Source organism: Ranitomeya imitator, chromosome 9 (genome assembly GCF_032444005.1).
Source record: "Ranitomeya imitator isolate aRanImi1 chromosome 9, aRanImi1.pri, whole genome shotgun sequence".
Lineage (NCBI taxonomy): Eukaryota > Metazoa > Chordata > Amphibia > Anura > Dendrobatidae > Ranitomeya > Ranitomeya imitator.
The window spans coordinates 115,508,850-115,522,488 of record NC_091290.1 but is presented as its reverse complement, the minus strand read 5'-3'; the positions used below and the strand labels follow the sequence as shown (position 1 = coordinate 115,522,488).

At 44.6% G+C, this 13,639-nt stretch overlaps 1 protein-coding gene across 1 annotated transcript in view; it reads left to right on the top strand.

Annotated features, from left to right (window-relative positions):
- The window catches only part of RPGRIP1L (RPGRIP1 like), a 161,938-nt gene that overhangs the window by 111,492 nt on the left and 36,807 nt on the right, over positions 1-13,639 (top strand). The window contains exons 19-21 of the mRNA XM_069738570.1: positions 958-1,038; positions 1,606-1,680; positions 5,886-6,051. Of these exons, the coding sequence (XP_069594671.1) occupies positions 958-1,038; positions 1,606-1,680; positions 5,886-6,051 (322 nt within the window). The remainder of the gene's footprint in view (positions 1-957; positions 1,039-1,605; positions 1,681-5,885; positions 6,052-13,639) is intronic.

The following is a 13,639-nucleotide window of genomic DNA, read 5'->3' as shown; positions in this document are numbered from 1 at the left end:
AAACAGTTAGTGTCTACAAGTGGAACTCATAAAATCCCGGTCTGGGGAGCGGACCACATGTGTCCTACACATTGTGCTGACTGTCACAACTCTCACTTCCAAAATATTTGTAAGCCAACACATTTTTATGTGGCAACAGCAGTCACACCCGAAGTAATTTTAACAGGCTGATAAAGAACATCGCCTCTACCCAGAAAGCAGATGACTCTGATTATCATTCTTCATACGCAGGCACATTCACGTCTTGAACTCAAAATGTGCCTGAAATGGGGATATTCAACCGGGAGGGGGGTTCGTAAAAAAATATCTTATCCCTTGACATGGTATTACACTTAATGTGAGACCTTCACAATGTCTCCATTCAATGGACCATGATTCCTTAAGTCAGACATAGGCAAATCTTCAGCGCTTTGTTAGGTAGGATCACACTGCAACCGGGGAAGTGTGAGCCCTGGCCTTAGATGTCACCAGGGGTTGTTACCTCCTGGAGACAGAACAGATCTCCCCTCAGTAGTTCTCAAATAGTAAAAGATGGCTATGTAAATTGACATTGGGCAACGATGGTCCAGCAGTCCGCCAATACGGCACCTTGGCAAATTCATTCATAGTCTCTGAAGACCACCCTACTTCTTCAGTCTTCACAATACCCCTATCTACTCCCTTCCTCAGTCACAGCCACAATCCCCCCAAATCCAGACAACCACAATTTATCACCCCCTGACCACTAGTCATAGACTCCGTACATTCGCCAGGATGGACTGTCTAGTGGTCATGGACACCAAGGACAACGCTTGGATATTCTAAGACCCTTGTTGTGCAGTAGGGGCACCGCTCCTTCATTCTAACACCTTTTGATCTGACCTTAGTAGATATTATGCTCTTCTGTGTTATAAATTACCTGAATGATTTCTCAAATATGATGCCAAAGTCACATTTTTCTCATTATGTACATTGCAGGCGCCAAAGCCGAAGCCAAGGACTCGGAAATCTGCAGCAGACAAGAAAGTCTCATTCATTGAAGCCAATATGGAAACCCTGGTGAGAAACGCTGTTTTGCCTAAAAAAGTCTGACAGCTCTCCAAAAATGTATATTGGGATATGTGCACACGTTGACAGCTCAGTCACTGGGAACCCCACTGGAATGAGGTCCCATGCTCCCTGTTCTTGTTTTCTACTAGTCCATGGCCAGGAGGATTTCTGTGGATCCCTAGTCTTGTATGTGCCCTACCTCTCCACACTAAATCCAGTGTACCGATGAAGATGGCCGAGTGCACTGCATTTCAGATCATTCAGTATTCGCAATTATATTATTTAATTTGTAGCACAGTTATTCTATGACCCGAAGGAAGTGTTTACTAGAAAGTGTGATTTTATGTGCCCTACTGTGGAAACTGTGTCTTTTGCCAGCCCACCTGTGTGACTGGAGTGCAGAAAACTTCTGAAATTTATATATGGAGTGACGTTCTTCTGTTGCCATAAGAAATACCATTATAATCCGACTACAGTGGTGATTGTAGTCGGATTATACCATCATATCAATAGTAATTACATTTGCTGGTCACAGATCTTTCCATACATACATTGCATCATTTTTTGTGATTTCAGAATCCAGTCAATCAAACCATTGATGAAGAAAAAACAATGAACACAAATCCAATGACCATTTTCAACATTTCGGAGGTACGACTGATGTATTTTCTTTATTGATGGACATGTGACACTGCATTCATTAAATATGCAAGTAGCCTTTTCAGAGAGGAAGAGGACATGGATTCTGGCACCACTTACTGGAAGTATCAATCCTAAAAGTCAATATCCACCCTTTACCAAGCTTTTCCATATGACTTAGTCTAAGAAGTCAAACCACAAACTTAATTTGCAGACACGTGTTTCCACATGTTTGCCCTTCATCAGTGCAATGCAAGAGATCTGATTTGGCTGTATGAAAGGCTTCTGACGGAGGTCTAAGGGGAGAACGTTTCTCTTTGTGGAGTGTGCCACGTCGGTGTAAGGAGACTTACAGGCCATGCAACGTTTGTCTGGGAATTTAAATATGCAAATAGCCTCTTTAGAGAGGAAAAGGATATGAATTCTGGTGCCACCTATTGGATGTAGTAATCCTAAAAGTCAATATGGAGCCTTGTCATATGACTTATGATAAGGAGCTAAACCAGAAACTCCATTTGCAGACACGTGTTTTGAGGTGTTTGCCCCTCTGCAGTGCAAAGCAGTTTCACCACAAGAACTATGTCCCCTTTGACCCCCAGTCAGGGGCCTCTCATACGGCCAGATCAGATCTCTTGCTTTGCACTGATGAGGAGCAAACATCCAGAAACATGTACGAAGTTTCTGGTTTGGTTTCTTATCCTAAGTCATTTGTCAAGGCACGTTAAAAGGGTCGATAATGACTTTTAGGATTGTTGCTTCCAAGTCCTGTTCCTCTCTGAAGAGGCTGGTTGCACATACAAATTCCCTAAGGAGCATTGCATGGCCTGTAAGTCTCCCTATGCCTGCTTGGCCTTCTCCAAAAACATTCCCTTGTAGACTGTACTAATTAATTTTCTTAATCTTCCCAAATTTATGTAATAATACAAGAACAAAACTGAAATATGACCTATTGATGGGAGTTGGACCCCCACCAGTCTATAAGTTATCACCTGTCCTGTGGATAGTAGATAACTTCTTATCACCGGACCAACCCTTTAACACGTCCTTTACCATTAAACCAGCCAGCAGACCCTTTATATAGACTACTCGCCCTGTTCTTTTTCATTTGTAACATATGTGACGACCTACTTTGATCGCTTACTTTAGAAAACACATCTGTGATTGCGGTTTTGACCTCCTAAAGGGACGGTATGTGAGTTTTTACACCTTGAGACCCCCGTGCTCAGCCGCAGTATTGAATGCATCTACCGGGCACATTTATACATCCTGATTTGCAGCTTTGCTGACAGTCCTTTTGCTGTGAGTTTTGCGCGGGTACAGATGCTTGTAAATCCTTGCTGTACTTTGTATCATCTTTCTTTTTGGTGAGCGGAGTCATTTTTTCTACACTTTGTTTTTGTACATGAAATCCCCATCGTTTACTGTCAGTGACTTGCTCAATAAATGGCCCATAACGGAGCGTTGCTGAAAAAGCCAGAAACTGATAAATACATCCGTAACGCTCCACTTCTTAAACATTATTCTTTATGGGAAAATACATCTATTAGTTTTCTTCAGCGTGATGATTGTCAAACAGCCCTGACTGCTCTGCTGTTTGTTCTCCACTTGTCAGCAGTATGACTAGTCAGTTTATCTTCGGACAACCTGTAGGTGAACCTACCAGAGGCAATCTACTTCTCACTCCCATTCCTCTAGGTAATTCAAGTGTTTAGCTAGTAAATTTATTAGGAATAGCAGAAAAAGTTACAATTGCCGTTCTACCAGCGTCATATATATTGTCGTATTGTGCATTTCCCCTTAGCTAGATTTTCTTTCATCTGGGGTAAAAATTCACTTTTCCACCCTAGTCCCATTTTTTGATACTCTAGTTATTGCAGAATGCATATTCGTGACCCCTTTCTGGCACCCAGCACCATGGACACATGCCCTGCTCTCCCGATAGTGATACTTTCGTGAAGCTGCAATCTGTCCCCAGATTTCATATATTATTATATAGATCTCTTAGATGTGCTAAGGATGTTGTACTTACTGTGAAAAAAAAATGAATTTTAGCATGGCTGTCCATCCTTTATGAAGTTTATCTCAGTCTCCACCCACATAGCCTGATTGCACCTCAATGTCCCTCCTCCCTGCTGAGATCTCACACTGCTCAGCACAAGCTGCATTTGTTGGCGGGTTGGCTGAGAATGAGCTCTCCCATTCTGTAGCTGGACTCCTAAAATGCTCATCTTAATATCAGGATTATGCAGCCATTTTACAAACGTAAGTACACCAGCCTTGTCAAGTCTAAGCGATCTATTTGCCAATGTATAGAGTTTGTATTACACAATCTGGTGAATAAGTACAGTCTGGAGCCCTATAAATAATATTAAAGATTTACATATATATCAGTTCCATAATATAATGGTGTTGTTTTAATTTACCGAGGGTTTATCCATTCGTTATGATTTTATCTGTAGTCTGTGAAAGGGAATGCACGCATTTTATTTGCTTTTTTATTTATCTTATTCCAATAGCCTGCTATAATAATACTACATGATAAATTAAAATAAAAGCATTACAGCTCTCCTTTTCTTATCTCTACCTCAGCAGAGAGGAACTAAAGGACTGCAGTAATTCCAGTCCTTGTAATGCACCGACATCTGAATAAGGCCTGATTGTACACCGTGATGCACGAACTGGCAGCAGGTCTCCTGACTAGTTATGAGCGAGTGTACTCGTTGCTCGGGTTTTCCTGAGCACGCTCGGGTGACCTCCGAATATTTGTGACTGCTCGGAGATTTAGTTTTCATCTCGGCGAATGATTTACAGCTACTAGCCAGCCTGAGTACATGTGGGGGTTGCCTGGTTGCTAGGGAATCCCCACATGTATTCAAGCAGGCTAGTAGCTGTAAATCATTCAGCTGGCGAGATGAAAACTAAATCTCTGAGCGGTCATAAATACTCGGAGGCCACCCGAGCGTGCTCGGGAAAACCCGAGCAAGGAGCACACTCGCTCATCACTACTCCTGACCCAAACCTGACAGCATTTAACCCCTTCCCGACCTGTGACGCATATGTTGCGTTCCTGCAGATCGGGTGAAAGGGTAAACTGCAATTTCACCCAACCTGCAGGTACAGGGGAAGTTGTATTTGAGCCCCATGGCTACGATCACTCTGATTGACTGTTTCACTTTCAACAGCCAATCAGAGCAATCGTCATATTTCACCAATGAAATTTGGTGAAATATTACAATCCAGCCATGGCTGATGCTGCAATATCATCGGCCATGGCTGGAGACCGCGATCTGCCACCGACTTACGGCGGCGATCTGCAGCCGCCGTCAGTCTTTTCTCCCCTCCTTTCTGTCCTCCGCTCCCCCCATGGTCTGATCTCCCCCCCCCCCCTGTAGCTCACGAGTCCCGGCGTCCCACACGGTGTCCGTCGATCTTCTCCCATTCTTCTCCCATGGGCGCCGAAGTCTTCCAAAATGGCGGGCGCATGTGCAGTGCGCCCGCCGACTCTGCCAGCCGGCAGATTCATTTATTCATTCGAGGTACATTTTGATCACTGTGATAGACCCTATCACAGTGATCAAAATATAAAAAAATAGTAAATAACTTCCACCCCCATAGGTAGGGAAAATAATGAAATAAAGAAAATATATTTATTTTTATTTTTCCACTAGGGTTAGGGTAAGAATTAGGTTAAGTTCACATTACGTTAAAGCAGCCCGTTCAACACATGCGTTAAACGGGTTACGTTAATGCAAGTGCCGACATGCCATCGCGCTCGCGCATATAGAGCTAGCAGATACTCTATCTGCGCTAGCGGTGACGGACCCGGAAACACTGCAGCCCGCGTCCCAGGGTCCGTCACTGAATGATGGCACATCGCTAGCGCACGCCCAAAATGCATGAAATTTTCACTAGAGGACTACTTGGCCTGCTGCTAGGTAGTCCAGCCACGCCCCTACCACTGATTGGTAGAAAGCTACCAATAACTGGTGTGGGGGTGGGATTATACAGAGCTCAGCATTCACAGAACTGGTAGATTTGCAGCCGATAGTTTACTGGGTGCAGCAGTTTTGATTAAAACCTAAGTGACACATCGTTGGAATCAGGATCTGCCCCTACATCACGGGATAACAAAATTCTGGTGACAGATTCCCTTTAAGTAGAAATGTTCCTTGTGGAATAATTACTTGTGTTATGTTACTTGAATTGTCTTATTATAGGCAGAACATAATAAATCTGCTGAAGAGGAGAATATTAGCGAGCCATTAGAGGAGTCTGTTTATGACGAGGAGGAGGAGGAGAAATCTCCACCGGCACATGGACAATATGAAGATCCAAGATTTGACACATCAGAAGATGAAATCGCTGAAGATTCGGAGGCAACAGGTGGGTATTCATCAGCATAAAGCTAAATGGTCTCTTTGTATTTTTGTACTAATGTGTAAGTATCCGTAAAAGAGAGTAGAACAACCAAAAAATGCAAAAAGTCTTGTAAATGTTAGAAAACAAATACCCAGAATTCAGTTCCATCCAACATACCCCTTGACGCGCGTTTCGATGTCAACGTCTTCCTCAGAAGGGGTACGTTGGATGGAACTGAATTCTGGGTATTTATGCTTATCTGTGATTTTTATTTATATGCTGCTACGATTAGTTCCCTTGAGCTATGATATGCATGACACTGTCCCTGATTGCCCTTAGGAGATTATGCACTTTACATTATTCTATTATATTTTAATCCTGGGGTCGATCAGGGAGAGAGGTACTCCAGATACATGGGTGTGATTTATTAATTATTTCATATCCCAGATACATGGGTGTGATTTATTAATTCATATCTGTCTTGAGACTTTCGATCATGAGCACTATGCACTTTATTTTGTATCTATCTATACGTGATATTTAATCATGTCTCCAGCAGGTGATATTTAATATCCAGGACACTGTCATTATATTTGTTTTGTCCAGTGTGTGTTTCTTTCTATCCTGTCCTTTTGGTTTGCTCTCATCTCCTAAATATATGTTAAACTTGTATTCTGAATAAAGATGTTTATTTGATTCTTTACGTTGTGTTGGGGGACTTTTGTTGTTGGTTTACAGATTTTTTGGTCGATTACGGTCCTCCCCATTGTTGAGGCTATTCTACTCAGACAGGCGGGACTAATTCACATGGGAGACTAGTCAGACAGGCGGGACTAATTCACACGGGAGACTAGTCAGAGAGGCGGCACTAATTCACAAATGAGAGTAGTTAGACAGGCGGGACTAATTCACACAGGAGAGTACTCAGACAGGCGGGACTAATTCACACGGGAGTCTAGTCAGACAAGCAGGACTAATTCACACGGGAGACTAGTCAGACAGGGGGACTAATTCACATGGGAGACTAGTCAGAGAGGCGGCACTAATTCACAAATGAGAGTAGTTAGACAGGCGGGACTAATTCACACAGGAGAGTACTCAGACAGGCAGGACTAATTCACACGGGAGTCTAGTCAGGCAGGCGGGACTAATTCACACGGAAGACTAGTCAGACAGGTGGGACTAATTCACATGGGAGACTAGTCAGAGAGGCGGCACTAATTCACAAAGGAGAGTAGTTAGACAGGCGGGACTAATTCATACAGGAGAGTACTCAGACAGGCGGGACTAATTCACACGGGAGTCTAGTCAGGCAGGTGGGACTAATTCACACGGGAGTCTAGTCAGGCAGGTGGGACTAATTCACACGGGAGACTAGTCAGACAGGCGGGACTAATTCACATGGGAGACTAGTCAGAGAGGCGGCACTAATTCACAAATGAGAGTAGTTAGACAGGCGGGACTAATTCACACAGGAGAGTACTCAGTCAGGCGGGACTAATTCACATGGGAGACTAGTCAGAGAGGCGGCACTAATTCACAAAGGAGAGTAATTAGACAGGCGGGACTAATTCATACAGGAGAGTACTCAGACAGGCGGGACTAATTCACACGGGAGACTGGTCAGACAGGCGTGGCTAATTTGCACGAGAGACTAGTCCGACAGGGAGGACTAATTCACATAGCACACTAGTCAGACAGGTGGGACTAAGTCACACAGGAGACTAGTCAGACAGGCAGGTCCTCGGTGCCTTCTCCCTATCCGTTGCCCTGGAGTGACAGGTCTCTCTTTGCGTGCACGTGTAGGGAGAGAAATGTCTCAAGAAAAGCCATCCGGGACCCCCTGTCTGACTAATCTCTAGCGCGGCTTTCCAGCGACTTTTAAACTATAATTTTGATATGCTCACGGCCTCCACTAGTAGACTCCTATACAAGCCTCTGTTTCTGTCCTCTGTTATACGTTGCATCATTCAGCTCTAATCATTACCAGGGATGGACACGGACCTTCACCAGTGTTGTGAATTCCGCTCTTGGGCTCCCTCCGGTGGTTGTAAGTAGCATTTTTGTGAGTTCTGCTCTTTGGCTCCCTCCTGTGGTTTTGAGTGGTATGGCTGCTTCTTGGATTTAGCTTCAGCAGCTGTTTTCACTGATCGTCTTTCTGGCTCGGCTATATTAGTCTGGCCTGATCCCTCATTTAATGCCAGTTGTCAATTGTTCCTGCCTGGAGTCATTACTCTTAGGACTTTCCTGACACTCTGACCAGTTCATCAAAAGCTAAGTCCTTGCTTGTCCTTTTGTGGTTCTCTTGTTTTGGACTTGTTGTTCAGTACTTTCTTTGTTTTTGTTCTTTTGTCCAGCTTTTCAGTAAGGATCTATTCAGTTAAGCTGGAAGCTCTGGGCAGCAGAGTTTGCCCTCCACACCTTTAGTCACGTGTGGAGATTTTTGCATTTCTCTGCGGTGGACTTTTTCTAGTTTTTTTTTACTGACCGCACAGCGTTCTGTTCTGTACTATTTCTATTTAGCTAGAAGTGGCCTCCTGTGCTAAATCTTGTTTCATACTACGTATGTCATTTCCTTCTCCTCTCACAGTCATTATTTGTGGGGGGCTAATCTATCCTTTGGGGATTTTCTCTGAGGCAAGATAGTTTTCCTGCTTCTATCTTTAGGGGTAGTTAGCTCTTAGGCTGTGACGAGATGCCTAGGCCGAGTTAGGAGCATTCCACGGCTACTTCTAGTGTTGTGTTGAGCTTAGGGACTGCGGTCAGTATAGTTGCCACCTGCTCAGAGCTAGACGCATGTCGCTCCCTAATCACCAAATCATAACAGTACAACTGGCCAAAAATGAGCTGAATGCCTCTCAAAAGAAGGAAGAGAAAAAGAGTTCTGAGCCATTTTTTTTTTCTCTTTAGTTTGTTTTGTCTTTTTCCTTCCTCTTGATCTCTGGGTGATTCGGGATTTGGATGCAGGCATGGATGTTCAGGGTTTGTTTTCTCGTGTGGATCAGCTTGCTGCAAGAGTACAGAGTATTCAAGATTATGTGGTTCAGACTCCGGCCTTAGAGCCTAGAATTCCTACTCCGGATTTGTTTTACGGGGATAGATCTAAGTTTTTGAACTTTAAAAATAACTGCAAATTGTTTTTTGCTCTGAAACCCCGTTCCTCTGGTGACCCCGTTCAGCAAGTAAAGATAGTTATTTCTCTACTGCGTGGCGACCCTCAGGACTGGGCATTCTCACTTGAGTCAGGGAATCCGGCATTGCTTAATGTAGATGCATTTTTTTCAATCGCTCGGATTATTGTATGACGAACCTAACTCTGTAGAGCATGCTGAGAAAACACTGTTGGCCCTGTGTCAGGGTCAGGAAGCGGCAGAATTATACTGCCAGAAATTTAGAAAATGGTCTGTGCTCACTAAATGGAATAAGGACGCTCTGGCAACAATTTTCAGAAAGGGTCTTTCTGAAGCCCTTAAAGATGTTATGGTGGGGTTTCCCACGCCTGTTGGTTTGAGCGAATCTATGTCTCTGGCCATTCAGATTGATCGGCGCCTGCGCGAACGCAAAGTGGTGCACCATATGGCAGTGTCCTCTAAGCAAAGTCCTGAGCCCATGCAACGTGATAGGATTTTGACTAGAGCGGAACAGAGGGGATACAGACGTCAGAATGGGCTGTGTTTTTACTGTGGTGATTCTGTTCATACTATTTCTGATTGCCCTAAGCGTATTAAGAGGGTCGCTAGATCTGTTACCATTAGTACTGTGCAGCCTAAGTTTCTCCTGTCTGTGACCCTGATTTGCTCATTGTCATCTTTTTCTGTCATGGCATTTGTGGATTCAGGCGCTGCTCTGAACTTAATGGACTTAGAATTTGCTAGGTGCTGTGGTTTTTCTTTGCAGCCTTTGCAGAGTCCCATACCCTTGAGGGGTATTGATGCTACACCATTGGCCAAGAATAAACCTCAGTACTGGACGCAGATGACTATGTACACGGCTCCTGCACATCAGGAAGATTGCCATTTTCTGGTGTTGCATAATTTACATGATGTTGTTGTACTGGGTTTTCCATGGTTACAAGTACACAATCCAGTGCTGGATTGGAAATCAATGTCTGTGACTAGTTGGGGTTGTCAAGGGGTACATAGTGACGTTCCTTTGATGTCAATTTCCTCTTCCCCCTCTTCTCATGTTCCTGAATTTTTGTTAGATTTCCAGGATGTATTCGATGAGCCCAAGTCCAGTTCCCTTCCACCACACAGGGACTGTGATTGTGCTATTGACTTGATTCCTGGCTGTAAGTTCCCTAAGGGCCAACTTTTCAACCTGTCTGTGCCAGAGCATGCCGCCATGCGGAGCTATGTTAAGGAGTCTTTAGAGAAGGGGCATATTCGGCCATCTTCGTCACCATTGGGAGCGGGATTCTTTTTTGTTGCCAAGAAGGATGGCTCCTTAAGACCCTGTATTGATTATCGCCTTCTTAATAAGATCACGGTCAAATTCCAATACCCTTTACCTTTGCTCTCTGATTTGTTTGCTAGGATTAAGGGGGCTAGTTGGTTTACCAAGATTGACCTTCGAGGGGCATATAATCTTGTTCGTATTAAACAGGGTGACGAATGGAAGACTGCATTTAATACGCCCGAAGGCCATTTTGAATACCTTGTGATGCCATTTGGGCTCTCTAATGCTCCATCTGTGTTCCAGTCTTTCATGCATGATATTTTCCGCAATTATCTTGACAAATTCCTGATTGTGTATTTGGATGATATTTTGATTTTTTTCCGATGATTGGGAGTCTCATGTGAAGCAGGTCAGGATGGTATTCCAGATCCTTCGTGATAATGCTCTATTTGTGAAGGGGTCTAAGTGCCTATTTGGAGTTCAGAAGGTCTCTTTTTTGGGGTTTATTTTTTCTCCTTCGTCTATAGAAATGGATCCTGTTAAGGTCCAAGCCATTCATGACTGGATTCAACCCATATCTGTGAAGAGCCTTCAGAAATTTTTGGGCTTTGCTAATTTTTATCGCCGTTTCATTGCCAACTTCTCTAGTGTGGTTAAACCCCTGACCGATTTGACGAAGAAAGGCGCTGATGTGACTAATTGGTCCTCTGAGGCTGTTGAGGCCTTTCAGGAGCTTAAACGCCGATTTACTTCTGCCCCTGTGTTGCGTCAACCGGATGATTCTCTTCCTTTTCAGGTTGAGGTTGACGCTTCTGAGATTGGGGCAGGGGCCGTTTTGTCACATAGGAATTCTGATGGTTCCTTGATGAAGCCATGTGCCTTCTTTTCCCGAAAGTTTTCGCCTGCGGAACGCAATTATGATGTCTGCAATCGGGAGTTGTTGGCTATGAAGTGGGCATTTGAGGAGTGGCGACATTGGCTTGAGGGAGCCAAGCACCGCATTGTGGTCTTGACCGATCATAAGAATTTGATTTACCTTGAGTCGGCCAAGCGGCTGAACCCTAGACAGGCTCGGTGGTCCCTGTTTTTCTCTTGTTTTGATTTTGTGGTCTCATATCTTCCAGGATCTAAGAATGTTAAGGCGGATGCCCTCTCTAGGAGTTTTTTGCCGGATTCTCCTGGAGTCCTTGAGCCAGTTGGCATTCTTAAGGAAGGGGTGATTCTTTCTGCCATCTCCCCTGATTTGCGGCGGGTGCTTCAGGAATTTCAGGCTGATAGGCCTGACCGCTGTCCTGTGGGGAAGCTGTTTGTTCCTGATAGATGGACGAGTAAGGTGATTTCTGAGGTCCATTGTTCAGTGTTGGCTGGTCATCCTGGGATTTTTGGTACCAGAGATTTGGTTGCTAGGTCCTTTTGGTGTCCTTCCTTGTCGCGTGATGTCCGTGCTTTTGTGCAGTCCTGTGGGACTTGCGCCCGAGCCAAGCCTTGCTGTTCCCGCGCTAGTGGGTTGCTTTTGCCTTTGCCCGTCCCGGAGAGGCCTTGGACGCATATTTCCATGGATTTTATTTCGGATCTTCCTGTGTCCCAGAGGATGTCTGTTATCTGGGTGGTTTGTGACCGGTTCTCTAAAATGGTCCATTTGGTACCTTTGCCTAAATTGCCTTCCTCCTCTGATTTGGTTCCATTGTTTTTTCAGCATGTGGTTCGTTTGCATGGCATTCCGGAGAATATTGTGTCTGACAGAGGTTCCCAGTTTGTTTCCAGGTTTTGGCGGGCCTTTTGTGCTAGGATGGGTATTGATTTGTCTTTTTCTTCGGCGTTCCATCCTCAGACCAATGGCCAAACTGAGCGAACTAATCAGACCTTGGAAACCTATTTGAGATGCTTTGTGTCTGCTGATCAGGATGATTGGGTGACTTTCTTGCCGTTGGCCGAGTTTGCCCTTAATAATCGGGCCAGTTCGGCTACTTTGGTTTCGCCTTTCTTTTGTAATTTTGGTTTCCATCCTCGTTTTTCTTCAGGGCAGGTTGAGCCTTCTGATAGTCCTGGTGTTGATTCTGTGATGGACAGGTTACAGCGGATTTGGGCTCATGTGGTAGACAATTTGACGTTGTCCCAGGAAAAGGCTCAGCGTTTTACTAACCGCCGTCGGTGTGTTGGTCCTCGGCTTCGTGTGGGGGATTTGGTTTGGTTGTCCTCTCGTCATGTTCCTATGAAGGTTTCTTGCCCTAAGTTCAAGCCTCGGTTTATTGGTCCTTATAAGATTTCTGAGATTATCAATCCTGTGTCTTTTCGTTTGGCCCTTCCAGCCTCTTTTGCCATCCACAATGTTTTCCATAGATCTTTGTTGCGGAGATATGTGGTGCCCGTTGTTCCATCTGTTGATCCTCCGGCCCCGGTGTTGGTTGAGGGGGAGTTGGAATATGTGGTTGAGAAAATTTTGGATTCTCGTTTTTCGAGGCGGAAGCTTCAGTATCTTGTCAAGTGGAAGGGTTATGGCCAGGAGGATAATTCTTGGGTTGTTGCCTCCGATGTTCATGCCGCCGATTTGGTTTGTGCTTTTCATTTGGGTCATCCTGATCGGCCTGGGGGCTCTGGTGAGGGTTCGGTGACCCCTCCTTATGGGGGGGGGGGTACTGTTGTGAATTCCGCTCTTGGGCTCCCTCCGGTGGTTGTAAGTAGCATTTTTGTGAGTTCTGCTCTTTGGCTCCCTCCTGTGGTTTTGAGTGGTATGGCTGCTTCTTGGATTTAGCTTCAGCAGCTGTTTTCTGATCGTCTTTCTGGCTGGCTATATTAGTCTGGCCTTATCCCTCATTCAATGCCAGTTGTCAATTGTTCCTGCCTGGAGTCATTGCTCTTAGGACTTTCCTGACACTCTGACCAGTTCATCAAAAGCTAAGTCCTTGCTTGTCCTTTTGCGGTTCTCTTGTTTTGGACTTATTGTTCAGTACTTTCTTTGTTTTTGTTCTTTTGTCCAGCTTTTCAGTATGGATCTATTCAGTTAAGCTGGAAGCTCTGGGCAGCAGAGTTTGCCCTCCACACCTTTAGTCAGGTGTGGAGATTTTTGCATTTCTCTGTGGTGGACTTTTTCTAGTTTTTTTTTACTGACCGCACAGCGTTCTGTTCTGTACTATTTCTATTTAGCTAGAAGTGGCCTCCTGTGCTAAATCTTGTTTCATACTACGTATGTCATTTCCTTCTCCTCTCACAGTCA